This window comes from Trematosphaeria pertusa, assembly GCF_010094035.1.
Source record: "Trematosphaeria pertusa strain CBS 122368 unplaced genomic scaffold BU26scaffold_21, whole genome shotgun sequence".
NCBI lineage: Eukaryota > Fungi > Ascomycota > Dothideomycetes > Pleosporales > Trematosphaeriaceae > Trematosphaeria > Trematosphaeria pertusa.
The window spans coordinates 233,915-258,141 of record NW_022987232.1 but is presented as its reverse complement, the minus strand read 5'-3'; the positions used below and the strand labels follow the sequence as shown (position 1 = coordinate 258,141).

General features: G+C 54.6%; 8 protein-coding genes and 1 non-coding gene across 9 annotated transcripts; 5 read left to right on the top strand and 4 right to left on the bottom strand.

Moving 5' to 3' along the window:
* The first annotated feature begins 1,692 nt into the window (after positions 1-1,692).
* BU26DRAFT_524656 (alpha/beta-hydrolase) lies at positions 1,693-3,727 on the top strand. Its single transcript, XM_033830332.1, has 2 exons — positions 1,693-2,009; positions 2,070-3,727. Exons 1-2 carry the CDS (start codon positions 1,896-1,898, stop codon positions 3,624-3,626), a joined length of 1,671 nt encoding a protein of 556 aa, XP_033677019.1. The 5' UTR covers positions 1,693-1,895; the 3' UTR covers positions 3,627-3,727.
* Positions 3,728-3,994: 267 nt separating this feature from the next.
* On the top strand, positions 3,995-4,758 carry BU26DRAFT_524655 (uncharacterized protein). The gene is made up of 2 exons (XM_033830331.1): positions 3,995-4,180; positions 4,325-4,758. Exons 1-2 carry the CDS (start codon positions 4,033-4,035, stop codon positions 4,489-4,491), a joined length of 315 nt encoding a protein of 104 aa, XP_033677018.1. The 5' UTR covers positions 3,995-4,032; the 3' UTR covers positions 4,492-4,758.
* A 281-nt stretch (positions 4,759-5,039) lies between these two features.
* BU26DRAFT_610392 (uncharacterized protein) lies at positions 5,040-5,801 on the top strand (the record flags this gene model as incomplete). Its single annotated transcript, XM_033835995.1, has 2 exons — positions 5,040-5,154; positions 5,257-5,801. The coding sequence occupies 2 exons, from the start codon at positions 5,040-5,042 to the stop codon at positions 5,613-5,615; spliced, it is 474 nt and encodes a 157-aa protein (XP_033677017.1). The 3' UTR covers positions 5,616-5,801.
* Positions 5,802-5,809: 8 nt separating this feature from the next.
* Positions 5,810-5,907, bottom strand: BU26DRAFT_t63. The gene has a single exon. It is a non-coding gene; the product is annotated as a tRNA-Ser (tRNA).
* A 340-nt stretch (positions 5,908-6,247) lies between these two features.
* Positions 6,248-8,696, top strand: BU26DRAFT_524652 (ubiquitin carboxyl-terminal hydrolase-like protein 22). The gene is made up of 6 exons (XM_033830330.1): positions 6,248-6,558; positions 6,617-6,847; positions 6,896-6,985; positions 7,045-7,376; positions 7,433-7,852; positions 7,902-8,696. The coding sequence occupies exons 1-6, from the start codon at positions 6,441-6,443 to the stop codon at positions 8,262-8,264; spliced, it is 1,554 nt and encodes a 517-aa protein (XP_033677016.1). The 5' UTR covers positions 6,248-6,440; the 3' UTR covers positions 8,265-8,696.
* A 567-nt stretch (positions 8,697-9,263) lies between these two features.
* Positions 9,264-10,574, bottom strand: BU26DRAFT_439200 (uncharacterized protein; the record flags this gene model as incomplete). The annotated part of the gene is made up of 1 exon (XM_033824331.1): positions 9,264-10,574. One exon carries the CDS (start codon positions 10,572-10,574, stop codon positions 9,264-9,266), a length of 1,311 nt encoding a protein of 436 aa, XP_033677015.1.
* A 2,853-nt stretch (positions 10,575-13,427) lies between these two features.
* Positions 13,428-15,731, bottom strand: BU26DRAFT_510949 (uncharacterized protein; the record flags this gene model as incomplete). Its single annotated transcript, XM_033827263.1, has 5 exons — positions 13,428-13,876; positions 13,933-14,442; positions 14,497-14,601; positions 14,637-15,032; positions 15,611-15,731. The coding sequence occupies 5 exons, from the start codon at positions 15,729-15,731 to the stop codon at positions 13,428-13,430; spliced, it is 1,581 nt and encodes a 526-aa protein (XP_033677014.1).
* A 2,483-nt stretch (positions 15,732-18,214) lies between these two features.
* Positions 18,215-18,809, bottom strand: BU26DRAFT_510948 (uncharacterized protein; the record flags this gene model as incomplete). The annotated part of the gene is made up of 2 exons (XM_033827262.1): positions 18,215-18,582; positions 18,638-18,809. The coding sequence occupies 2 exons, from the start codon at positions 18,807-18,809 to the stop codon at positions 18,215-18,217; spliced, it is 540 nt and encodes a 179-aa protein (XP_033677013.1).
* A 191-nt stretch (positions 18,810-19,000) lies between these two features.
* On the top strand, positions 19,001-21,620 carry BU26DRAFT_555735 (exodeoxyribonuclease 1). The gene is made up of 3 exons (XM_033832338.1): positions 19,001-19,162; positions 19,209-19,356; positions 19,406-21,620. Exons 1-3 carry the CDS (start codon positions 19,150-19,152, stop codon positions 21,426-21,428), a joined length of 2,184 nt encoding a protein of 727 aa, XP_033677012.1. The 5' UTR covers positions 19,001-19,149; the 3' UTR covers positions 21,429-21,620.
* The last annotated feature ends 2,607 nt before the right edge of the window (positions 21,621-24,227 follow it).

The window sequence follows — 24,227 nt, the reverse complement described above, 5'->3', positions numbered from 1 at the left end:
CCGGCGTAATGACGCTCATATTGGCCAAATGGGGACAGTGAATGAACATTGCTCTAGTCGAATGCCTCCGTGTAAACCGATCGTACGCGCTGGAGTTTCTGTATACCTCGAAGATGCGAATCGGAGTGTGAAGATTCGGCGTTGATTCTTCCGGCTCCTTAGTTTACATCCGACCTCGTGACTTATACGCTAACCACAGCTCGTAATGAAGTGGCTTCTGGTTGGCCGCAGTGAGACTTCGCCAGCAGAAAACTGCGAAGTCTTCCTTTAAAAAAAATTTCGATGACCGCATCGAAAACGGTTGCCGGGTGGATTTTTTTGACGTTTCCGAACAGCTCTAGCGCTCTTACGTCGCCCTTCAACTGTCTTCTTCGAATCCTTGGTTCCACTTCTCTTCGTCGTTCAAATTTTGTCGTACTTCCTCTTGAGCCAACCGTCTATATGTTTTCCGAGCCATACCTTTTGCAACGAGCGTCTTCTTGCGACCCTTCATTAGTGCCTAGGTGTCCTTATATCTTACCCTGCGGGCCCTTCCACAACAGTACCTACCGCAAAGAGTTGTCGCGAAGTCGGAGAGTAAAGTCATATGGACTTGAAGGGCGTTGTTGAGACCGCTTTCTTTACGCTTTAGGCGATTCTCAGCTTCTTTCATTAACTTCAACCTCCTTGGGTGGGCAGCGTCGTCACCCATAGCTAAATCTAAATAAGCCGTGGACACTGCATCGAGCGGCGTCGTTCGATTGTCCCGTTGGGGCATCCTTACCGTTGTCGCGTCGTTGTTGGTCGTAGTGAGGCACGTGTGAAGACGGATCGTTGCAGTGCCGAGGCGCGAGGCTGCCCCACATCCCCAAGATGCTGAAGGGTGGATTTAATCGGCACCGACAATACGAAAGAGGTCGTATTTCCCCAGGATGGCAGTATCACGAGCAGGCCTGCTCATGGGCATCCTCTCATATAGGCGCTGGAGCTACATGCTCGATAAAACCAGTACCCATGACGCATTACAGACTGCAATGCTCTCCTAGAAAGGACTTGGGGACATGGACTCTCTGTTAAGGTCCAAGCACCGATAGACTGTGTAGGTAGTAGAGAGAACTAGCGGACCGCGGTGACCGCGCGAAGGCTAGCCGCTGGTGGCTGACGTGTGGAAATTTCCGCTCCTTACCACCATCCAATCGAAAGGAAGCAGCGCCGTGAATTGACGGAAACATCTCTCCTAGAACATCATTCGTGACGGCGGAGGAGATGAAGTTTTGACACCAAATTCCACAGTCTATCAGATGTACCTCGGCCAAACGCTAGAGATCCTGGGGAACCCTGCACTTTCATCCCGGCCCACCTGTACTCGCGTGCACATCACACCAAACCGCTTTGAACACGTCAACAAGGGTCTACTTCCCAGATCTGCCGTCATCGCTCGCAGTTCCCACATTCGCACCCATCGCCGCCGCGGGCTTCCCAGCCAGGAACGTGTCACAACGACAGCCAGGCTGGCAACAAGCCCCGCGGACGAATTGCGCGCTGAGAGACGCACCGAGGACCCCGGCCCAATAATGCAGATCGCTCACCGGAAACGGAACACCGCCGACCGTGAGAAGAGGGGAAATTTTCGACCGTTGATGCGTGGATGGCTCGTGGCTTGCGTAATTGACAGCCTTGGAAGCCGGCGTTTACGGCAGGTGAGCTGGAAGGATGCGAGGCAGGATCATGGCGGGCTGGACACGGCTCCAGATTAAATGCGCTGGGGCTCCCGTGCCTGGTGCCTGGTTCTCGGACGGTCTTGCTCCTCCATAATTGCAGAATAGTGGAGATTAGAGGTTTGAGCAGAGGTTGCCGAAGCAAATATTCTTAAGAGTTAGTATCGGTATTGCTATTGTAATTTCTAATCGCACAGCATGTTCCGCGTTTTGGGAGCAGCAGCAGCTCTGCTGAGCGCTGTATATGCGCACAACACTTCGCTGCCAATTGTCGACCTGGGTTATGAAATCTACCGGGCTTCTGGGTTCAATGTAAGTCCTCTTTCTTTCCTTCCTCTGCTCTGAGGGACCGCTCCTAACATGATGCCACAGGAAACGGGGCGATTCTACAACTTTTCCAATATTCGCTATGCACAGGCTCCTGTTGGCGACTTGAGATTCGCACCACCCGTAGCACCCATCGAAAATAGGACGGTGATTCGGAACGGCGACGTCGGAAGAATATGCCCGCAAGCTAGTCCCGCATGGTCTCCTCTATCCGCTACATTCCTAACGAATATTATCCTAGGCGAGGAAGACAACGTCACAACGCCGTACGTACCTCCTGGAGCCAGTGCGAATATGACAGCCCCAGAACCGGGCCCTTTGGAATCCGAAGACTGCCTTTTCCTCGATGTATTCGTACCAGAGCAAATCCTACAACAAGCCGGCTCCGGCTATGGTGCTCCAGTGCTCGTTTGGATATACGGCGGAGGGTACGTTGGCGGAAACAAATACCGGAACCCGGCTGGTCTGCTCGCGGCATCGGGGAATGTTTCGAGCGGAGAAGTCATTTATGTGGCTATGAACTATAGGCTTGGTGCTCTGGGATGGTTGGCTGGTTCTTCTTATCAGGCCGAAGGCGGTGTCAGCAATCTCGGACTTTACGATCAACGCTTTGCGCTCGAGTGGGTCCAGAGTTACATTCGTCAATTCGGCGGTGATCCGGATCGCGTCACCGTCATTGGAGAGAGTGCAGGCGGCGGAAGCATTATGCATCAAATCACGGCCTATGGTGGTTTGAAGGGTCCTGTCCCGTTCCAACAAGCCGTCCCACAATCTCCTGGATGGGACCCGCTTCAGTCTCAGCTCCAGCAAGAGGAGACATACCGACGCTTTCTGAATCTCACAAACAGCTCGTCACTTGCTGATCTCCGGGCACTCTCTTCTGCAGACGTCATCCGCGCAAACTATCTGCAGGTTGCATACGACCCGGGCTGGGGAGGATACGTTTACGGTCCTGTGGTTGACGGCCTCTTCGCCCCTCTTCAACCCGGCCAGCTCCTCGCACAAGGTCGCTTCGATAAGGATGTTCGGGTGATGGTAGGCCACAATGTAAACGAGGGCACCTATTTTACGGCTCCTTACATCAACTCCACCGAAAGCCTCATCGAGGCTTTGCAAGGCACGTTCCCGTATGCCCCGGGCCCATCGATCGATTACATTACGCAAGTCCTCTACCCTCCGGTATATGACGGATCCTACGGTTACACCGACGACTTTACGCGCGCAAGTCTCATCGTCAGTGAAGCAATCTTCACTTGCAACACGAACTACCTCTCCACCGGCTTCAACAACAAGACCTATTCCTATCTCTTCGCTGTACCGCCCGGATTCCATGGCTTTGACGTTGCCTTTACCTACTATACCGGCGGAGCTATCTCAAACCTTCCGACTCAGGTGACAAACCAGACGATCGCGATCGCGCTGCAAGAGTTCATCACGAGCTTTGCGATAGAGGGCCGGCCAGAGGCGGAGGGTATACGGCAGTTCAATATGTACGGGCCAGATGCGAAGGTGCTGGAATTGAATATTACGGGGATCGATGAGGTGCGGGATAGTAATGCGGGTCCAAGGTGTAGCTGGTGGCAGAAAGCGCTGTACTCGTAGGTGGTTCTCCGAGGCACGAGCTGTGCGTGAACGAGACCTGTCCAAACGGCAGCAGGATAATGAAGATTGATGACCTTTCAACGCTGTACACACATATTCACATGGAGATGTCTGTCTAACGCTGAAGCTCGGAAACGCGGGGAAGTGACATCGCGATGGTGCGCGGAGCTTGGAGCTTGGGCCATCCACTAGCCGCATTGAGCCACGCCTGTGATGCTCGATATACGTCATGTCGAAGCACTGATCCAAAAAGCAACAGGCTCCTTTAAAGCTTTCTCCGCCCTCAGATTTCGTCGAGACAACAAGTGCCTCATCCAATTGACACCGATCCATCTCCGGAACCGCTCCTACGACCCAATCCCTTCCTTCCCACGAACTGCGAACCACATTACCAGAAATCTACACGATGTTCCGATCCCAGATCGCCCGCCAGGCCCGCCTCTTCAGCACCTCTCCCATCGTGAGGAAAAGCCCCGTCGAGACCGTCAAGGATGCGGCCAAGAAGGTCGACAGGACAGTGTCCGATGCCGCTGTGAAGGGCATCGAGAAGGGCGGTACGAACTTAACCTTTCATTTTCGTAAGAACTGACGTTAGTTTTTACTTCGTCGGATCTGCAGCTTTCATTAGATTTCCTATCTCTCTATAGCAAAAGATCACGCTACGCACGTCGAAGAGTCGTACTAACTCGGTTGAACAGAGCAAGCCGCGGCGACCATCAAGCAGAAGATGCCCGAAACCACCGGTCAAGCGAAAGGTCAGGCGAACGAGATGGCCGGTGAGGCGAAGGGCAAGGCCAGCGAACTCTCCGGCGAAGCCAAGGGCAAGGCCCAGGAGCTCAAGGGCGAGGCCAAGTCGAAGATGTAAACACAATTACCGTTCCCCGATTGATAAGGACACGAGAGGAAGAGGGATAAGTGGCGGAATCGTTTGCATGCCCAGCTGATGCTGATCAAGGGTTTGGGCTTCTTCTCTGCATTACGGATGATATGTGTTCCTGTACCAATACTCTTTCAAGTTCAGTCAGTGGTCACTTCTCAGAGACTAGAGCGATTGCGCTCTATCGAAGACATGTCGCACCTGCACGCTTCACTTCTCTTATTTCGTGACTCCTCCTTGGACCGTTGCACTGACATAATGCATTACTTCTAGGTGGCATTCATATCGGGTTCGCTGCTGTTCGCCCACATCACCGCACATTTCGACTAACTGGCAAACTCAGCTTCGCGCACCAGCCTTCAAACACTCAACACCCGTCAGACACATTCAATGCATACTGGTAGTGCACCCCTAAACTACAAAGCAACGACCCCCACACATGTCCGCACCACCTTTCAAATCCCTACCTCTAGTACACTACCCATGTAATCCAGCCACCCCCGCGGAAACACCAGAAGCGCCCACATCCCATCACAATGCCTCCATCCAGCGAGAAACCGAAGACCCCACTACCCAAGCCCGCGCCCACCAACCTCCAAGCATCCCTCGCGCAAGCCCAACTCTGCCACCACCTCTCGACCCAAATCATCAGTACGCTCCGCCCCGTTCCTAACCCCTTCCTTCATTTTCCACACTCACACGCCACCTCCTTGCAGCTATTCATTCTTCTCTTCTAACAACATCTCCTCATAGCAACAGCATGCGCACTCTACGCCGTACCGTCCGCGCGCTCCGACCTCGCCATCCTCTTCAGCAACACGCTTACCGGAACCGTCATCGCGCAGGTCGTGCTGCAGCATGCCGAAGGCACGCGCGTCCTACTAGAAGAAGAGGGTGGGAAACTGGGCAGTGATAATGCGAGGATAGAGGCATTGCAGAATTTGTTGGATGCTGTGGAGGGGCTGTGGAGTTTGCTGTGTACGGAGGCGAGGGGGAAGATGGATGGTGATAAGGAGAAGACGAAGGGGAAGGGGAAGAAGGGAGAGGCGGAGAGGAGAAATTATTTTGTTGAGCCCGCGTTGAAGGCTGAGAGGGTTAAGGGGAAGAAGTAAGGCGTGAGGGGGAGTGTAGTTGTAGTCTTGGTTAGCATATCAAGTTGTATCTGAATGGAGCGGTTGATCTGCTTTTCTCGTTTTGATGTAAATTAATGTTAGGCTGTGGTTGCGTTCTGGGGGGTGAGCTGATAGCTACCTTTTGAAAAAAAATTGCCAAAAGAAAAGCGGGCTGACAAAAAGAAAACGAAGAACGACAACGACAGGATTCGAACCTGTGCGGCCGAAGCCATATGATATCTAGTAGCGGGAGCGTTCGAGTCATACCCATTAACCACTCTGGCACGTTGTCTTATATCCTTACAAGAATTATTAATTTTTGTAAAATAAAAAATATATATCCTAATGCAAAAGCAGCGCCAAAGCGATCAAAAGGCCGTCGTGTCATTCCATGAGGGCTAGCCCGATGAATCGCGGCGGGAAAACTGCGATTGTGTGCGGGGCACGTGTCACCCTTTTTCTACAACCGAATCACCGACCTCTCGCGCAGCTAGTTCGGCAAGAGTTCGCTCGGAAGAGGCTGCAGCTTCCCGGATTACTTTTCGAGAATCGGGGCTCCGGTGGGGCGGATCTTTCTAGTGGCGTTTTAACCGATTCTGCAATTGGTTTCATGCAGGTGCATCTGACGAGAACAGCTCCCTCATCTCCCTAGAACCGCCTTTGGAGGACGTCTTGCGACGGGGAGAGCGTGCTCTACTAGGCAGGCCGGCTCGGTTCAACTTTCACCGCGAGCGTCCCGCATGTTTGCTCGCGTGCGCCGCGCCATGAGGTGTAGATGAGCGCCGCACGACGTCTTCCCGTCTCAGCAGCTCACCAGCCTCCACCATGGACACGACTGCGGTCGCGCCGAAGGGTGCGGCGCTGGCCTCACCCAAGGTCGTTAAGAACTCCAAGGGCGCTCTCGTGCCGAGCAGCCAGATGGCACACATTGCGTACGGCTGTGGTGAGTCTTCAGCGCGCTGGCAAGTTTCCGTGGTTGCGGTTGCTGACGGGAGGCGCAGAGCACATGGGGAATATGCTGGAGAATGCCCGCAAGCAGACGTTTGCGTACTATCGGGCGATCCTGCAGAATATCCACGAGAAGCCGAGCGTAATAGCCCAGACGTACAAGAACTCGCCCGACGGCCGGCCCGTTGTCTCCCTCCGCCCGCTCTACCTCTGCCTACAATGCCCGAGCATAATGACGGAGGCGGATCGGGATGAGCATATTGATTCTAAGCGGCATTGCTTCTGTGGGTTGCAAGGCACATATTAGGGATATACAAGCTGACAGGCTGTAGCCGTGGAGTCTCGAGACGGCAACATCTACTGCGGAGACTGCCAGGATTTCATCTACGACACTGATCTGGAGGCTAGGAGGCTACAGAAAGGTTGGCACACGCACACACTTGTGAGATGGAGTCCGAGGACTGACCGAGCATGATTACAGGCAAGAAGCGGAAGTTCGAAGACACCACGACCACCGACGACCACAAGCTGATCATCAACAATTCGACCTTCCTCCCCTGCCGAGCAATTGGCCTCCGCGGTCTCTACAACATGGGACAGACCTGCTTCATGAGCGTCATCCTCCAGACATTCATACACAACCCATTTATCCGGAACTTCTACCTCTCTGAAGGACACAAGACGGCGGATTGCGAGAAGGAGTCGTGCGTCAGCTGCGCTCTAGATGAGATGTTCGTCGAGTTCCATTCGGTCGAGAAGACGGAGGGCTTTGGCGCCGTCAACATGCTCATGGGTAGTTGGCTGGCTGGAGAGGTGCGCACACCAGGCTGACTGCGGAGGATGCTCACATGCTAATTCTTGCTACCTAGGCCCTGGCAGGATACCAGCAGCAAGATGCGCACGAATACATGCAATTCATGCTGAATACCCTTCACCTCCAGAACGGCGGTTCGACCGACTCCGACGATTGCACGTGCGTGGTCCACCAGACCTTCTACGGCCAGCTCTCAAGCACGGTTACCTGCGATAATTGCCGGAATACAACCACGGCCCTAGATCCATACATGGACCTGAGTCTCGACGTGCGGACTCTGCCCAAGAAACGGAAACTAGATACAGGCGGTGGAGACGACGCTCAGCTGGATCTGCGGGATTGCCTGGACAGATTTACAGGGAGGGAGACGCTGGGGCAAGCTGAATATACTTGCCGGAACTGCGATAGTGGCCAGAATGCCACAAAGCAGCTGAGGATAAAGCGGCTGCCGCCGGTTCTCCCTATCCACCTAAAGGTACGCTTCCCCTCCGTTCTGGGGTGTGAATTGTGCTAACGTGTGGCAGCGCTTCGAGCACTCCAAAGCCACCTCCTCGAAAATCGAGACCCGCGTCAGCTTCCCGATGAAGCTCGACCTCTACCCCTACACCGCACAATACCGATCCACCCAGACCAAAGCTTCAAAAGCCTCCGGGCCGCCGAACACCACCCACAACATGAACACACCGCAGAACAGCCTCTTCTACGAGCTGTCAGCCGTCATCGTACATAAGGGCAAGATCGACTCCGGCCACTACGTTAGCTACTCCCGAGAGGGCAACGACTGGTTTCTGTTCGACGACAGCAAGGTGGTGCTCGTTAGCGAGGCGGAAGTCCTCAGTGCGGAGGCATACCTGCTGTTCTACATGGTCAGTGGTCTGGAAGTGTGAGTTTCTGCGGCCACCTACCCTTCCGTTTTGTCTTTTGTGTATGAACTGTTATTCACTGTTTCTCTTTACTACGGTCGCGAAGACGTGAGCATTGCCATTGCTCAACGGATCTCCGCGGAGCAACATGATTGGGCTGTATATTACATGGCCTCAGGAGATGTTGAGGCTGTCTTCGGATGCATTTCTTGGCGTTTTCGTCTTCTTGGCCCGGGCTGGAGGCACAACATACCACACCTTTTTTTTTCCTGTACTGCAAAAGCAGCGGCATGGGCGTTTTGGCATAGTCACCGTACATCGAATGCGGTTGGGGAAAGATATCAGGGACGGGATTGGGCTCCGTTCGCAGGCACTTTTCGCAAGCGCGAGCTGGAGATTTGGTAATTGCTCCATATAGAATTACATATGGGAAGCGCGATTTCTTCTTTCTCGGAACACCACGTCCCGCACAGATACATATTGTGATTGTGATTCTGATTCCGATTCCGGCAGCGTCGTCTGCGGCCCGTCTTTGGTGCGAAGTAGGTGCGGGTAAGCATCCCATCCCGCCGCCGGGAAGGGTCCGTGCGTCAAAAGTTCCCGTCCCGTTATCGTTCAGCTGCCGCAGTACGTCGCGATGCGCCAACTTCCTTTCTACGCGTTGCTGTCTCTGGCTCGAGGCTTTTGGGGCATTGCTCTTCGCAGTTCCGCGTTGAACCGCGTCGGTCGTTGGAAGGGGATCATAGGAGCGGTATCCGTTCCATGCCGGCCGGAGTATGCGCTCAAAGCTATGTCTCACGATGCAGCGCTCTGTGTCTGATATCCTGAGAGGAACTTGGGAAATGTAATTGCTTGGGTATTGTACGCTCTGTTTGCAAGTCCTTAATAAAAAACACAGATCTAACCTCCCCACAGAAAAAACGCCGCAGGAACTCGCCGTCTGAAATCCACCGTACATCGGGGGATATCTTCAGAAAAGAGGGGGGAAACGCCTATACCATGCAAATACGGCATCGTCTACCATCATCGCTCTGATGCTAAATCGACCGGGTCGAAGCACTGGCAGTCCTCGATGCTGCCACCCCCTCTGGTTCCGCTCAGCAGCGTTGGACATTTCCAGGCGACGTCCATGTCGTTGCACTGGAAGAGCAGATTCCACATGCGCTCCATGGTGTATCCGAAGACGGGCGCGCTCATGGAGTCGGGCCGGCCCTGCAGGTATTCCTCCTTGTGTGCCCAGCTCTCCTTGTTTACGAAGGCTTCGCGGAGGTCCTGGTACACCGAGGTATCGACGCCACGGATGCGCTTCGCGGACGCGACGAACTGGCCCTTGAAGCTCAGGAGGACCTTGTCGCATGCGGTCGCGTTGTCGTTGATGCGGCTGTGGATTTGGGGGAAGAGATGCGTGGTGTCTTGCCAGGACCAGCGGTCGCCGCAGTCCTCGCAGTTGCAGACTTGGCCGGCCCAGCCCAGGCTCAGAAAGCCGGTTCGCTGGGGGTCGAAGTAGTCGCGGATTCGGGGGTAGAACTCTCGCGGGTTGTGGACGTCGGCTTGGAGGAAGACGGTGTGTGCTGCGAGGGTGTTCCAGTTTTGCAGGATGTGGTAGAGGTATGTCTCGCCCTCTCGCCCTATATTAGGAAGAGTCGTTATGTTAGTCGCTCCGGTGCGTTGTTGGATCGCTTCGGTGTCGGATTCGCTGTCTTTGATGTAGATGTGCACATCGGCGTCTGCCAGGTGGGGCATGGCTTTCAGTGAGTTGATGAGATGGGCGACGTCGTCGATCGGTTCTTTGTACATGCTGATGACGAGTTCCGCAGGAGTCGTTGCGCTATAACCGGCGTCTAGGGTCGTAGTTGCTCGGACGATTTTCTGGTGCACGCGGTCCGAGAAATTGAGAACTGCCCATGCCGACCAAAAAAAGGGCACGACCGCGGAAACGAAGAGACCGCGTAGGACAATGTTGCTGCGACGTCCGCTAATATCAGCAACGCGGGTGTCGTCTGATCGTTCCGAGACGGCAGTCTCCTCGCTGTCCATGGAGCGCAGTTCGGAGGATTCCTGCAGCAATTTGTATGCTTTGTCGTCTTTCCGTCGCCTACCGTTGAGAGAATCGATTGCGGCCTTGCCGCCGATGCACGCGACCGCTAGCAAGAAGCACCAGTATTGCGCCCACGAGGTGTATGAGCGACGAAGCATGAGATTCGAGATGAATCCTGCCACCCCGGCCATGGTCAGCAGGGTCAGTGTGTCGCGATTGCGAAGTTCGTTCTGAGGGTCGCGCGGGTCGGTTCCTGCGTCATCAATCGGAAACAGAATGGACTTCCCCAGAAGCATGGCCACTGCTGTAGACAGCGCGTTTACGACAGTCAGTGGCAAGTACTTCATTTGGAGAGCAGAGATGAATTGCGGCCAAGACTCATCCGAGCGGGCGACGGACATGGTAACGGTGAGGACCAGCCCAGTACAACAGAGGAGTGTGTTCATTTTCCTGGAGTCGGATCCTGCGTTGGGAGCGGAGGCCGCCACTACAGTGTGCACCGCTCTAGCAACGCCGGCCAGAAGCACCGCTGGAATGGACGTGAGCAGGCCGCTGACTTCCAACCTGTACTCGGCTATGAGGATGCCAGCGCAAGCAAAGGGTAGGAGGCCAGCACGCAGGATCTCTGCCCACGATCGTAGACCGTAGCCACTGAGGAGGAGCACCCAAGCTTCGGCGCCATAGGATACCGTCTTCCAAGGGTCAGTGTAATCGACGCGAGGATGTATGAGGAACACTCACCGATAGCATGACCAGCGTCGGCACATTCTGGAGGTGTAGGAGTGCTTGGAGGGTGAAGACTGTGGCCAGTGCCATCAAGGCTGCCTGTACGATGAGTGCGAACCATCCCAGTATCGTTGGTCGCTCTGAGCGGGCACAGAAGGGTCGCGCAGGTCGCGGTAAAAAGACGGACACGGCTGCGAAAATGCCAGCGGTGACCAAGTGGAGGATGTGCAGGTGAAGAGGGAAGTGGACGTTCAGCTCCACCAGGAGGTACCTCGAACTGAAGAGCGACACAAGGGCGACCGCAGTCCAGATACATCGCCGCCATCTTGGAATCCATGCTTGTATGTCCCTAATCCAGGACCGCGAAGCCGCTCGTTTGAGGTTGCCGATGTCGTCCATGGTTGAAAATGTTCGATTTTGCGGTTCGGTGATGTTATTGTAGGGGGAAGGAGCGATGGTGATGAGGCTGGAGCACGCAATGAGTGGGTCACCAGCAGGATTGAGATTGCATCCTTTCGCTTCGCCGTGCAACTGACGCCCAAGCCAGAGAAGAGGAGGATGCAGCAAGACGTCAAGAGTGAAAAAAGCGAGCAGCGGTGAGATCGCCGCTCTTTTGTTCGGTCATGGCCTTGTGCGCGTGCTTTTCCTCCGGGCAGCGCAAACGCCCCAACACGATGGGCCACAGGCCACATCACAGCCATCCTCCAGGCTGCAATCCCGTCCTTCACTTCAGTCGTACAGTCGAGGCGAGCATCTAGGAGCCAAACGCGCCAAGAGTGCACCGAAACCCTGCGCCACTGGGAAGTCACTCTCATTGGCATTCACGGCCCGAGCACAGTTCTCAGCGCATGGGGCACGGGCAATACATGCCGGGCAAAGAGCGCGCGCGCCTCCCTCGGAATAGAGGACGTTGCGGCTACGGTGTTCGCTGCTATGTAAATACCCGAGGCCGTGGATGTGCAAAAGCGGGTGTGGAGTTTTGATTGGGTGCTGACATCAGGTGTTAGGGGTTCCAAGGCCAGAAGGAGCTGGCTATGCAACACAGTAAGGCATATATACGCCCCGTTCCCCCTGCGGCACGGACAGACGGCTATGCTCGCGACCGGCGATCGAAGTATCCGCAGCCTCATCATCCTTCGTGCTCTTAAGTCGAAGCATTTCCACGGTATCGCGTTCTTCGCCTATCCGGGCTTAGCCCGATGCGTTTCCGTCCTAGATGAATCTTTCGACAGCTCTTTCCAAGGTTATTCACACGAGTATCTCGGGTAGACCCTCCAGTAGCAGGTCACTTCAACGCCGTAGGGCTGGCAAGCATAGAGCCCGGAAAATTTCCCCAACGAGATTAGCGCGACGCCTTCCCGTACGCGAGGAGTCTCCAGATCCACAATTCGAGCAAATTTTGCGACCCCCAAGAAGAATTCCATGGATTTAAATTACCGGTGGCCTTGCCAAGACCATCCGCCGTGTATTCTGCACGTTGTCCGGATAGAATCACTTCAGGCATCCCGATTAGCGATCCTTACCCGCCTGATTGCCCCATTTGGTAGGCTATGCGCTTCGAAAGCCTAATCCTACGACGCCCGTTGCAGGCCGCCGCAGTCGCGAAGATCAGGCAGACTCAATATACTATACCTACAACGATAAGAAGATCTGCTTGCGACAAGATAATCCCGGTCACTTTTGGTAGGGGTGAGGACAGCGACCAATTCAAAGAGCAAGGGTAAAACGGAACACCACGCCAGATCATCGTGGCTGCTGTTCACCGGTGTACCCTTATGTATACTCAGGTCCTACCATGCTGTGGGGACAATCAGACCATGGATGAGCTATAATTCGTCGCTGGGAGTGGATCGCTACGTCGAGGAGGTCTACGCCTCATCCTTCGCCAAGTCCTCCTCGTGTCCTTTCGCTTGAGAGCGGCGCGCATCACAACTCCAGACCAGATAAATTTTGTAATGGCTTCGCTCATACATATGTAGCACAAGCGCTATTGCCTAGCAGGAAGGCTTGGTGATGCGGGTGAGGCGCCGTTGCATGGGGCGTTTGCTTATCCCATCTCGTTTACGCATGTTTTTATCCGTGCAAGTATGCATACAGTACATTACAGGATCGTCATTTCGTTGCTGATATTCTTCAAATAGACTCCCTTATTTTGTGGGCGCATACCTCCTGCAATATGCTTCGAATGGGATAAACTTTTGCCACAAGCCAGGAAATTTTCAGAGAGAGAGGGTCGATGACATTCATACTATCGATATACATCGCTGGCTGAATGAATCCTCCCGCAAAAGTCATAACGGGTCACTTGTATCGCTTGACCGCTCTCTGAGAGCCGTAGATCCGCAACCACTTTCGCGCCGCACAACCAGTCTTCCAAAACCGTTCATGCAGCCAGTTGACCTGACCGACACCAGTCGTCGGAGCTACTCTGCTCCACTCTTTCTCGACTTGTACTTGCGTTGCTGTTCGGCCAGCCAGACCGCGTCCTTGCCTTTCAGCAATTCAGCTTCCATCTGGAGGATCTCATTCTGTCGATCCTGCAGTGTTGCCACCTCCGTGTCGATCTTGTCGAGTAGTTTCTGTCGCTTTTGCAAGCTCTTCTCTTCGCGTTCCCTCCTCTCCTCCAACCGTAGCCAAACTTCGTATTGCTCTTCATCCTCGTCAACCTCCACTCGCCGCTTACCGTTACGGTTTATAAGGGCCGGTACCGGGGTCACGACCAAGCGACTTAGTTCGCGGTCGAGCCGGAAGGGAGCCTGGCGATTCGGGGATGCTCGCTCGGGCGATGCGGCACGAGGAGCTTGCTGCTCGCGAGTCTGGACGCGGCTTGGGAAGATGCTGGGCGATATCATATCAGGCACGCGTGCTGCACCTAATGTAAGCATCAGTTAAGCAGGATGAGTGAGTCGGGGATGGCTAGGAACATACCACCTTGGCCCTGGTAGTTGGCGTACACGTCTCGGATGACCGACTTCAGCGTCTTTATGGCGTCTGTCGCGAAGGGCGAGTCGATATACCGGGCACAACGGTAAATATACCGGATCAGAACGGTGAGTTTCTTCTTCGTGTTCTGCGTGTTCTCCCCGAAGACGCGGAATGGATACACAAGGGGCAGCGTGCTGACGTCCTTGACCACGGACATCCTTCCGGCCGCGATATCGTACTCCAAGAACTCTACCTCCTCCGGCTTGTCATTGAAGAGCTTGATGCGCGCCCACGCCTGGACCGTCGCGCTGGCGTCCTCGCCAAGGAAGAGTGTCTTGTGGTGCCGTCTACCTCGCAGGCTTGGACCGGTTTCATCAAAATCATAGTCTGATGTTGGCGGAAAGTCCTGCACCATGGCCCAAAGGCCGGCTTCTTGCTGGATGGCGTCGCTGATCTCCTGAAGGTTATGCGGGACATCGACGTCCGAAGCAGGCGTGGGCGCACGCGCGCCGCCTATGATGGAGTCAGTGGAGCTCTCAGGGCAGAGGGGCGGCGCGGGGAGCGTACCGGTGTCGTCGTCAGTGCCCTCAACCGTGGGTAGGATCCTTGCTTCTGAAGGCAATGGCCCAGCGCGCGACGAGGAGGCTTTGGCTGTATCGCGGGAATTAGTACCTGGAGGTGCGTACAAGACAGTAGTGTCGACATACCAGTGACTCGACCACCAGCAGGGTCGCGCGTCGCTGCTCTCGTCGTGCTGCGAGCCTCACGCTCATCGTTGACCCGACGTCCTGCGAGGTAGCGAGGGTTCCTTCCTGGGGCGCTCATTTTGTGCGGACGGCTGTGCAATGCTTGTGGGGTCCTTTTACTGGTGTAGAAGAAGAGCCTGGAGGGCTTGCGGATGGTCTTCAAGAAAAGCTGGGAGAAGCGTCGGAGTCGGGGTCGATGGAGTCTGGGAGGTGGAGTGGATGAAGTCTTGAAGTGGGAGTCGAACGAAGGCTTAGCGCGGGGCTCTGGGGAAGGCTTGTTGACTTCTTGAAGTAGGGCTTGGTCTAAGGGCCGAAGCAAGGCTTGAGGAAGGACTTGAGGTAAGGCTTGGTCAATGGCTGGAGCAAGTCTTGCAGCAAGTCTTGAGAGAAGGCTTGGTCAAAGGCTTGGAGCAAGACTTGCGGGAAGGCTTGCGGGAAGGCTCGCAACAAGGCTTTCAATAAGACTTGGAGGGGCCCTTCTGTGCGCTCGGAGAAACCCCAGCCCCGAGGAGGTGAAGTGAAAGTCGACACCGCCACTTCGCACCGACACCCGTGCACTTTCCATCTGCCACGCTGTGTTCGACTAGGAGGAGAAAATCTCATACCGACGCTCCGGAATTCTGAGCCCCCCGCACCCTTGGAGTGCGTGGAGGGTTAGGGCAGTCTTTCACGCGGCCATACCGGGAAGTATACGACTTGCCTGGTTCCGTCCAAAGGGAAGGGTAGATCATCCGGACACGACGGAGCCAGGTTACTATGGGGAGGGAATTCCAGGGGACAAAATCGAAGGGGGAGTGTTCGCTCAGATAGGGGTTGGCCGTCATTAATGGGACTGCTCGGGCGCTTAGCTCCCTACTTCAGCATCAGTGAGCGTTCGCCAGAGACCTTGTGGCTGTGGAAATGCTGCTAGAAGGGTCCTTTCAGTTAATGCATACCTAGATACCTTCGGCGTGACGTCCAGCGCTCCACCAAAACCCTCTCCTTGCGGTTGAGAATTCTCCGGACCGAGCCCTCGGCGTGTACAGATGGGAAGTTGGGGATGTGCTTTCGAGGCATCGCGGAGACCCGCTGTGGCAGTATCGAGCGAGGGGCTGCAGAGAGAAAAGGCCATAGAAGTATTCGAACACAGTGTTCAGTCCTGCGGTGTGCGTTTCTTGTTCGTTTCCTTCTCCATGTCGGGAGCGGTCGTTCGTTTTCGATTTCAAGGGAGATCCTGCCATGCTAGGTGGCTTCGTCGTTTTTGGGAGCGCGAAGGAGTGCGAGCAGAGTGTAATATCGGGGAAGGAGCAGAGGTTGGGGGTGATTTATATACCACGACCAGTCGCTGGAGGAACGTAAGGGGGCCTGGTCGAGCGAGCGCAGAGACTCAGCGTTGCAGACGTACTGAGCGAGGCTTTTCTGGCAGACGAGTCCATTGGGAAGTTCTGCTGGTGTCTTAGTCTTGCTTTCCGGGCACATATTTTCCCTCTTATTCTTTGGACGGGTCCATGCATGAATGGGACCATGTTTTGGTCCCGCGGGGGCGCTCCACACATGAATTTCTTGCTGATGGTTTTAATGCGCTCGAAGACGCGAGTGCAGCGCAGTGTAGTGTAGAAGAAGTTCACGAGGGGAAGAGGTTTATATGCTCTTCCGCTGCTGAAAGGCATGGTACTAACGGCATGCGCTTTCGACGCATTGCGGAGACTTGTCGACAAAAGCCGTAATCGATGGTCTTCAAGAAGCTTTCGTATGGGACCTGGATTTGGAGTTTCCGGTTCTGTTTTGCACTTAGGGAGATATGGCGGTACGACCTTGCTCCATGGGTACGCCGCCTGGATCTTTTAGTGCCCCTGGCAGTCCTCCACATGAGCCTTTTCGATCATCATTTTAGGGCCAGAGGGACGCGAGAAGCGTGATGTAGAAGGATGAGGATGAGGAGAATGAAGTATTTATATACGCTTCCCGGCACCTGGCCTCATGAGAGTGTTGGGGATAGGCTTTCGAGCGTATCGCGAAGGTCCATGGAAGTTTAGTCGCAGTACTAGGGTTCTCCGAGGAGAAGCCTGCGTGGAGCAGCTTGATGATCAGTTTTAGTTCTGCTTCGCCATTGTAAAGAATCCTCAGGCCCTCCAGACATCTCGGGAGAGGACATATATTTTTCGTGCTCCGATAGTTCTCCACATATCTATCTTGTCCGTTATTTTTAGTGTTTTCGGGATGCAAGAAGTACGCAATGGAATGGGAAAAGGAGGCAAGCCGAACGGCTTATATATGTTCCCCTCTCCCACATGCCAAGGATCGTGTAGGGTCACGGGCATCGAGAGCCCATAATAAACATGTTTATTCCATACACGCGCAAGGAGGGGCACCAGTGCGAATAGCGATTCCGTAGCTCGACGCCCTGGAATTTGGCCATGTATACGCCATTCGGCCCTTTTAGACATATCCTGAACCAGCGCGCTTTTGGAAACCTCGTAACTTTTCGCGTGAAAGAAGCGCGCTTGGAATCTTGACCACCGCCGACTCCTCCGCATGGAGGCAGTCCTCTGTAAGTTTTAGTGCGCAATGCAAAGGGAGTGAGAAGGTGTGGAGGAGGGAACGGAGTGGGAGAGCGAAGAAATTTATATAGGCTCGCAAAGACGCATGTACAGCACTATAGTCCAGTCAAGAACACTCCGAGCCGTCCGGAGATACTTTACTCGATATCGAAGCAAGAAAGACGTGACCGCACCATAACGAAAGAACGAGCTAAGACGGGGTGAGTGACCATGGTGCTGGCTTGAAATTACATTCCAGGAGATAACCTAAACCTAACAAGATATGAGGTCTAAACTCCTGTCCTTCTAGGCACTGATCCCTTCATTTCCTTCGCTCTCAAGACGGGGCTTCCGCCAGTGTCCGATGGGTGTCCTTCCAGAACAAACAATCAAAGACAGCCACTGACAAAGACCACCACCCCGGGAGCCGTAAAATCCATAGAATCATTCGGTTGGGATGTAACCGTGGAGAAAAACGTCTGTAGCGCTGAGGGTTGGCTGTCCCAGCATTACTGCCCTGACTTCCCACTGGGTAAGATGCAATAAGGACTCCATAGCTTTCTCTAAGCTCCGATGCGGCAGCCCTTCTAGCTTCACGCGTCTCGAGATATCTGATGTGCATTTCCAGATCGAAGTTCTGTAACCGGTACCGTCCCATGTGATGCGGGTCACGACCATGCAGGCTGGTCCGTACAAGGCGAGTGCATTGTCTGATTAGATTAGCTTCCACGCAGGGGCACCTAGGGGGCATAGTGAACAGCGTACCTTGAATGAGACCCTTCATAGCGATGGTCCGCTGAAGCTGCCGTGTGCTGCCGGGTAACATCGTAGGCCCGGAGTTTGATAGCTGAAGTATCTGCAGGTGTTGGGCAAATGTAGGAATTCTTTGATAGACATCCAGAATGGGGAATATTCCGGGTCGGCAGCGCGATATTATAGTATTGAGAAGGAGTAGTTCAACAAAGCTATAGATCCTCCGCCAGGTGGCTGAGGCGTTGGCGAAGCAAACGTCCGGTGCCCTCAGGATAGGCCTTTGGGAGGGAAGCTTGATTCCCGTTTGTTGCCATCTTTCGCGATTCTGGCAAATTTGAGCGTGGCAAGGCTCGACCATTGTCCGTTCCAGTCCTTGAGTTTCTTCAGATTGTCGAAATCATCTAGGTCTGGTACCCAGAATCCAGATGCGTATTCGCCTTGCTCAGTGGCTTGCGCCTGCTTCAACAGTGTTTCGCGGGTGTTTGGTGGTCGTCCCGGACGTCGCTCAGCCTTCAGAGTCGCTAGCTCTTCGTCGTCCCGCCCAAGGTAGTCCTCGATCATGTGTTGAATGTCGGAGACGGTGAGGGGGGATTCATGCTCCGTGGTATAAGACTGGAAGGACTTGGTCCGAAGCACTGAAAACATGTTAACATCTGAAAGGACAGGACTTGGAACATAGCGGGTCCTTACAGTAAGGTCGATTCTGCTTTTCCCTGACTGCCGCCAGCCGATTGAGCTTGTCATCTCTCTGTGCTGCGCTCTGTAGACGACGATTGTCGCGACTGTTTTCGTGCAAAGTAGGGTTCTTCCCCTTCTTCTTAGTAATGTGCTTCTGCACCTTGTTGAGGCGGTTGCTGGGCATCGTGAACTCGGCGTGAAGGAAGAATGATGATGGATTTCGTAGGGTTGGCCAGAAATTTTTGGTGGGGAACATCATCGGTCCCCACAGTTTGGACGGCGCTAGGCTTGATCTGTTGCTAGCGCGAGCGCGTCCTCGCTTCACGCGTCGCTTGGGGGGAATGCCTCACAGCTATCGAGAGCCTTACTTGGTCACTGACCACTCGCGCGCATATCCTCCCCGGCGACTGACCCAAAGGCCTCTTCTTCTACCTGCATCGAGACTGAAAGCTCGACATGACACAATAACAGACCCAAAGAAGCCATTGTTTTGGGGTTGACGCGTGAACGGCAAAGCTGTTGAAATGGGAATCTCGGGTGCGCATATCGCCGCAATCGCGTGTTATGGGCTAACTTTGGGCAGGACTACTCCCGTTGCTCAAATCAATTCACAAGCCATGCAACCTCAAGAAGTTTTCCGGCCAGACCATTGGCGTGGATGCCTATGGCTGGCTCCATCGGGGCACGGCCGCGTGCGCCATTGATCTGGCCCTTGACAAGCCGACGACCAAGTACGGGCGATATAGTTCTCTTCTTCATCAATTGCTTACAGATACCCAGATATGTCGACTTCGCTATGAACCGTGTCCGAATGCTCGTCCACTTCGGCATAATCCCGTACCTCGTCTTCGACGGAGACTACCTACCCAGCAAAGCAGGTACGGAGAAAGAGAGAGCGGAGCGACGGAGGGAGAGCAAGAGACTAGGTCTAGAGCTACTAAGGGTCGGCAAGACATCGCAGGCTCATCTCGAGCTACAGAAGGCCGTCGACGTCACACCAGAGATGGCCCGCATGCTGATCGAGGAGCTGAAGCGCCACAACATTCAGTACATAGTGGCCCCGTACGAAGCCGACTCACAGTTAGCGTACCTGGAGCGCAAGGGCGTCATAAACGGCATACTATCTGAAGATTCGGACCTTCTGGTGTTCGGCGCGAAATGTCTCATCACGAAGCTGGACAAGTACGGCGAGTGCGTGGAGATCAACCGCAACCATTTCACGGCTTGCAGAGAGATAAGTTTGGTGGGTTGGACAGACGCAGACTTCAGGCGAATGGCTATGCTGAGCGGCTGCGACTACCTCCCTGGCATTGGCAACATGGGCCTAAAGACGGCTTACCGAATGTTGCGAAAGCACAAAACCACCGAGCGACTCCTCAAGGCTGCGCAGTTTGATGGGAAATTCAAGGTCCCTCCAGGGTATATCGACGCATTCTATCAAGCAGAGAAGACCTTCCTCTATCAATGGGTCTTCTGTCCCCTTTTAAATCAGCTGGTCAACTTGACGGCTCTGGATGCTGACGAGGATATTGCCGAAATCCCATTCATCGGGGAGGAGGTGCCTTCGCACGTTGCTATTGGCGTCGCCCGAGGAGATCTGCATCCGCACACGAAGAAACCTATTATGGTTGAGGCAAAGGCGCAATCGAACTTCAAGCCCCTGAGGCCCTCAAGGACCGTTTCATCGAACGTCCAGACGCCGGATCTAAAGCAGTCGAAGCCCATTGATTCTTTCTTCAAGCCGAAGCGCATGCCTCTCGCTGAATTAGACCCGAATAGCTTCACACCGTCACCGAGTCAGCAGTCACTGTTGCAGCAACAGCAGAACAGTGCCGGCTGGGAAGCAGTTCCTGCCCCGCAATCCCTCTCACAACAACGGTCGGCTCATGCAAGGACCGCGCCTCAGCCTGCGAGACGGGCGATCTCTGATTCGATCACAGCGCGACAGTCTGCTCCAAACCCCTCAAAGAGGCAACGGTTATGCTCAGACTCAGCTTTTGATACCCCGGAAATGGGCAATAATGGAATCACGCGAAGCCGATTCTTCGCTGATTCTGTACCGGATCCGAGCCCATCGCTCCGCACAAACAGGAAGCATAGGAAGAAGTCGGTGCAGGACTTTGAGCTGTATTCGGATGATTCTATCGGAGAGGCTTTGGCAGAGATTGTCGACTTGGAGGAAGTTGTCTCGCAACCCAAGAAGAAGCTGAAGATCTTCAAAGACGATTTTCGATGCAGCATGACCAGCGACTCGCAGTCGACGGCCGCCTCAAGAAGTAGCACAGAGCAGTCGGCACAATCGCAAGACTCTGGCATCCTTACACCTGCTTCCTCGCACGTCAGCCCAGAGCCGGAGACCTTGTTCAGCGCGGCACTGTCCAAGCAAGTCCATCAAGACCTTCGCTCGAGGTTCTCTTACAGCTCGAAGGCTATGTCGTCGTCCGCTGTGTCAGACACTGCGAATCTAAATCCTAATCGTCCTCCGGCACTATCTAAGCGCGTGTCATCTGTCGGCAGACCTGCATCAGTAGCAAACGAATCACGGCAAGCATTACCGGAGGCAGCACCCTCGAATGAATCATTACCTGAAACGCACGACGATCTTATTGAAGACTCGGCGTGGGCGGCTCTGGAAGCTGAAGTGGTAGTTGCAGCAAGCAGCCCACCACCTGAGCCGACCATAATGAAACCGAGAGAAGCGAAGGGGAGTGAGGATCTGCTCGTGCCTGACAGCGATGCAGAAAGCACTTGTTCGCCACGCAAACCATTGTTGAGCCTCGGACGGTTTGCGTTCTTTGGTTAGTCTTAGCGTTGTATCTATCTGGCGCATCTTTATTTGGACATTTAGGAGTTGTATGGCGGCCGAAAGGGGCGATATTCTATCAGCGTTCCTGCGGCGGTTGTTATTTCACGAAGCGCATATTATTGATGCGTTGCAGCACATTGGCGCTATAGGAGCGCGCACTGATGCTTTAGGAAAGCGTTTGCGCAATGGTCTTTCTTGTCAGCATACGATCAATACCCATTCATGTTTCTTCTTCAGCCGGCCCGTCGCTGTGCATTACGACTGGACGAGCCATGTTCAAGCACTCTAGGCTGGGTTTTCGTATCGCGAGACCGTTGGGAAGGATGGGGTTCCGCTTCCCGGGGTCGCGTACGGTTCCGGAGGGAAGGCGAGACATCCTCATTCCAGAGTCTCATTCCTCCGTCTCCCAGCACCACCGTCAACTGACAAGTCCATACCGCCACATGACTTTTCCACGCCCCTGGGGCCCCGCGAGACCCTGACATTGCACTGCGACGCCTATCAAAGCCACTGTCACAGCCATGTGGCTCACCAGCGCTCACAAAGAAAGCGCACAATACAGCGCCGACCTGACGCACTGCGCCCTCTCGTCCCGTCCAGAAGAGCCAATGAGACAAAGAAGCCTCGTCCACCCTCTCTCGCTCGCAATGCTTAGTCGTTTTCACTTCACGTCCCTTTGTTCGCGGCGTCTCTGTAGCTCGCACTTTCCGCATCCGGTCATGAGATGGATTCTGCTGGGTATTTAACGCGGGGGGTCCTTGGACGAATGGAGTGAAGTCTTCTGGTTTCTTTTATCGACCCGTCAATTGGATTCCGAGGCCATTCAGTCTTTGAGCTCCAGCCGCCCGTCCTACTAGTCGCAATCGTCTTTCGTCGGTCCGCATCGCCACTAAGCGACATTCATCTATTAGACTACCCTTTCCGCCCATAAACTAGAAGTCTCTACTCAGCTCACTCCACGGTTCAAAATGGCTCCCAAGAGAGCCGCTCCCGCGCCTACGGCTGCGAAGTATGATCGCGTGAGTAGCCCGTTCTCCCATTTCTGATCCTTGCATCATCCGCTAATGTATGATTATAGAGCCGAACTGGGACTTCGCTCCGCGCCAAGGCGGGCTTGGATTCGTACAAGGAAACCGATATCAGCGAGCACCTCGCGGCTCAAGAGGTAGCCAAAGCCGCGGAGGCTAGCAAGCCGACTCGGAAGCGCTCGACGAAGAAAGCTGCGGCGAAGAAGCCAGCAACGACGAAGAAAACCACCAAGAAAGCAGCGGCACCTAAGAAAGCAGCGGCACCTAAGAAAGCAGCAGCACCCAAGAAAGCAGCGGCCCCCAAAAAGGCAGCAGCCCCCAAAAAAGCAGCAGCACCCAAGAAGCCCGCAGAGAAGAAAGTAACATCCGGCCGCGTCACGAAGAAAAAGTCGCCCGCGAAGAAAGCATCGGCCAAGTCCACCGGGCGCTCTTCCTCTCTCTCCGAACCACCTTCTTCCTCGAAGCTCAAGACGCCAACTTCAACAATTACGGTCAAGAGCCCCGTCAAATCAGCGGCTTCTCCAAAGACGGCCTCCGCCACTAAGTCGGCGAGCTCGAAGAAGAATAGCGCTCCTAAGTCGGCTTCTTCTGGGAAGACTACTAAGTCTGCTGCTACTACTCCGAAAGCGAACACGGGGAGTAGGCGCGCTAAGGGAAAGAAGTATCAGGCGTATGTCGAGTCGGCGTCGTCGCACTCTAGGAGTGCCTCTGGGGGTGCGAAGGGGAGTTCTGGAGGACGGTTTCTGCCTTATTAGGGTATGAGGGGTTGGGCTGAGTTGGGTTGGGTTGATCTCGGCTGGTATATGTTGGGGATGCCCTCCTGCGTAATGGATGGTGTTGGTTTGGTGTTGGGTTGGGAAGGGGTTTTTCAGTTGAGCTTTGCGATGGAATTGAAATGTTGTATCTCCAAGAATTGATTTAGGGCCGTCCTAAATCCCGCTGTCCTCCCATCATCATCATCTTAGTTCCTATTTCCTTTGAGTCGCAGAGCGCCCCGATGGCCAGCTATCACCCATATGAATCCCTCCACCAGTGGGTTTCGCCAGCGATCTTGTGACTTTGGAAATGCTGTTAGAAGGTTTCCTTTCAATCAAGCATGCTTTCGGCGTGACGTCCAGCGCTCCAGCAAACCCCCCTCTTGCGGCTATTGTACGCACCTGCGAAGGCCTCTAGGGTGGCTGTTGCGTGCGTCGTTATATCCTGAGATTTCCACACCGTCAGGCAGTTGATGTCCGACGCTCGAGTTTTACTCGTTCCTCAACGTGCGCGCGTCGTCCCACTCGGTGCTCGCGCTTGCACTCGCACTCGCCGCATCGGTTCCGCCAGCCGCTCCCACTGCCTCCCCCTCCGTCCGCACAAACACAGCGCCGGGCCGCAACCCGCCTGCCCACACGTCAGCATCCAGCCTCCAAACTCCCCACTGCAAATGGCTCCCGGTAGTTCGCGCGCCGGAAACACAGATAGCCCGCAGAGAAGAAAGCAAGATCACACTTACGCAGCTTCATCACCACCTCCCTAGCCATATCCTCATGCAGCTTCTTCATCGACACGCCCGACACGACGCCATCCGCTACACGAACAATCTCGCCTTGCGTTGACCCGGACGACGAGGCCGAGTACGCGATCAGGGCGACTTTGATGGCCGGAGAGCCGATGACGTCGTAGGTGCGGTGCGGGCCGTAGAGCGCTTTGGCGTTCGCGATGATGGATTGCCGGTAGAAGAGGAAGTCTTCGGGGTCTTTGCCCATGGTGGTGGGTGGGTGGGTGG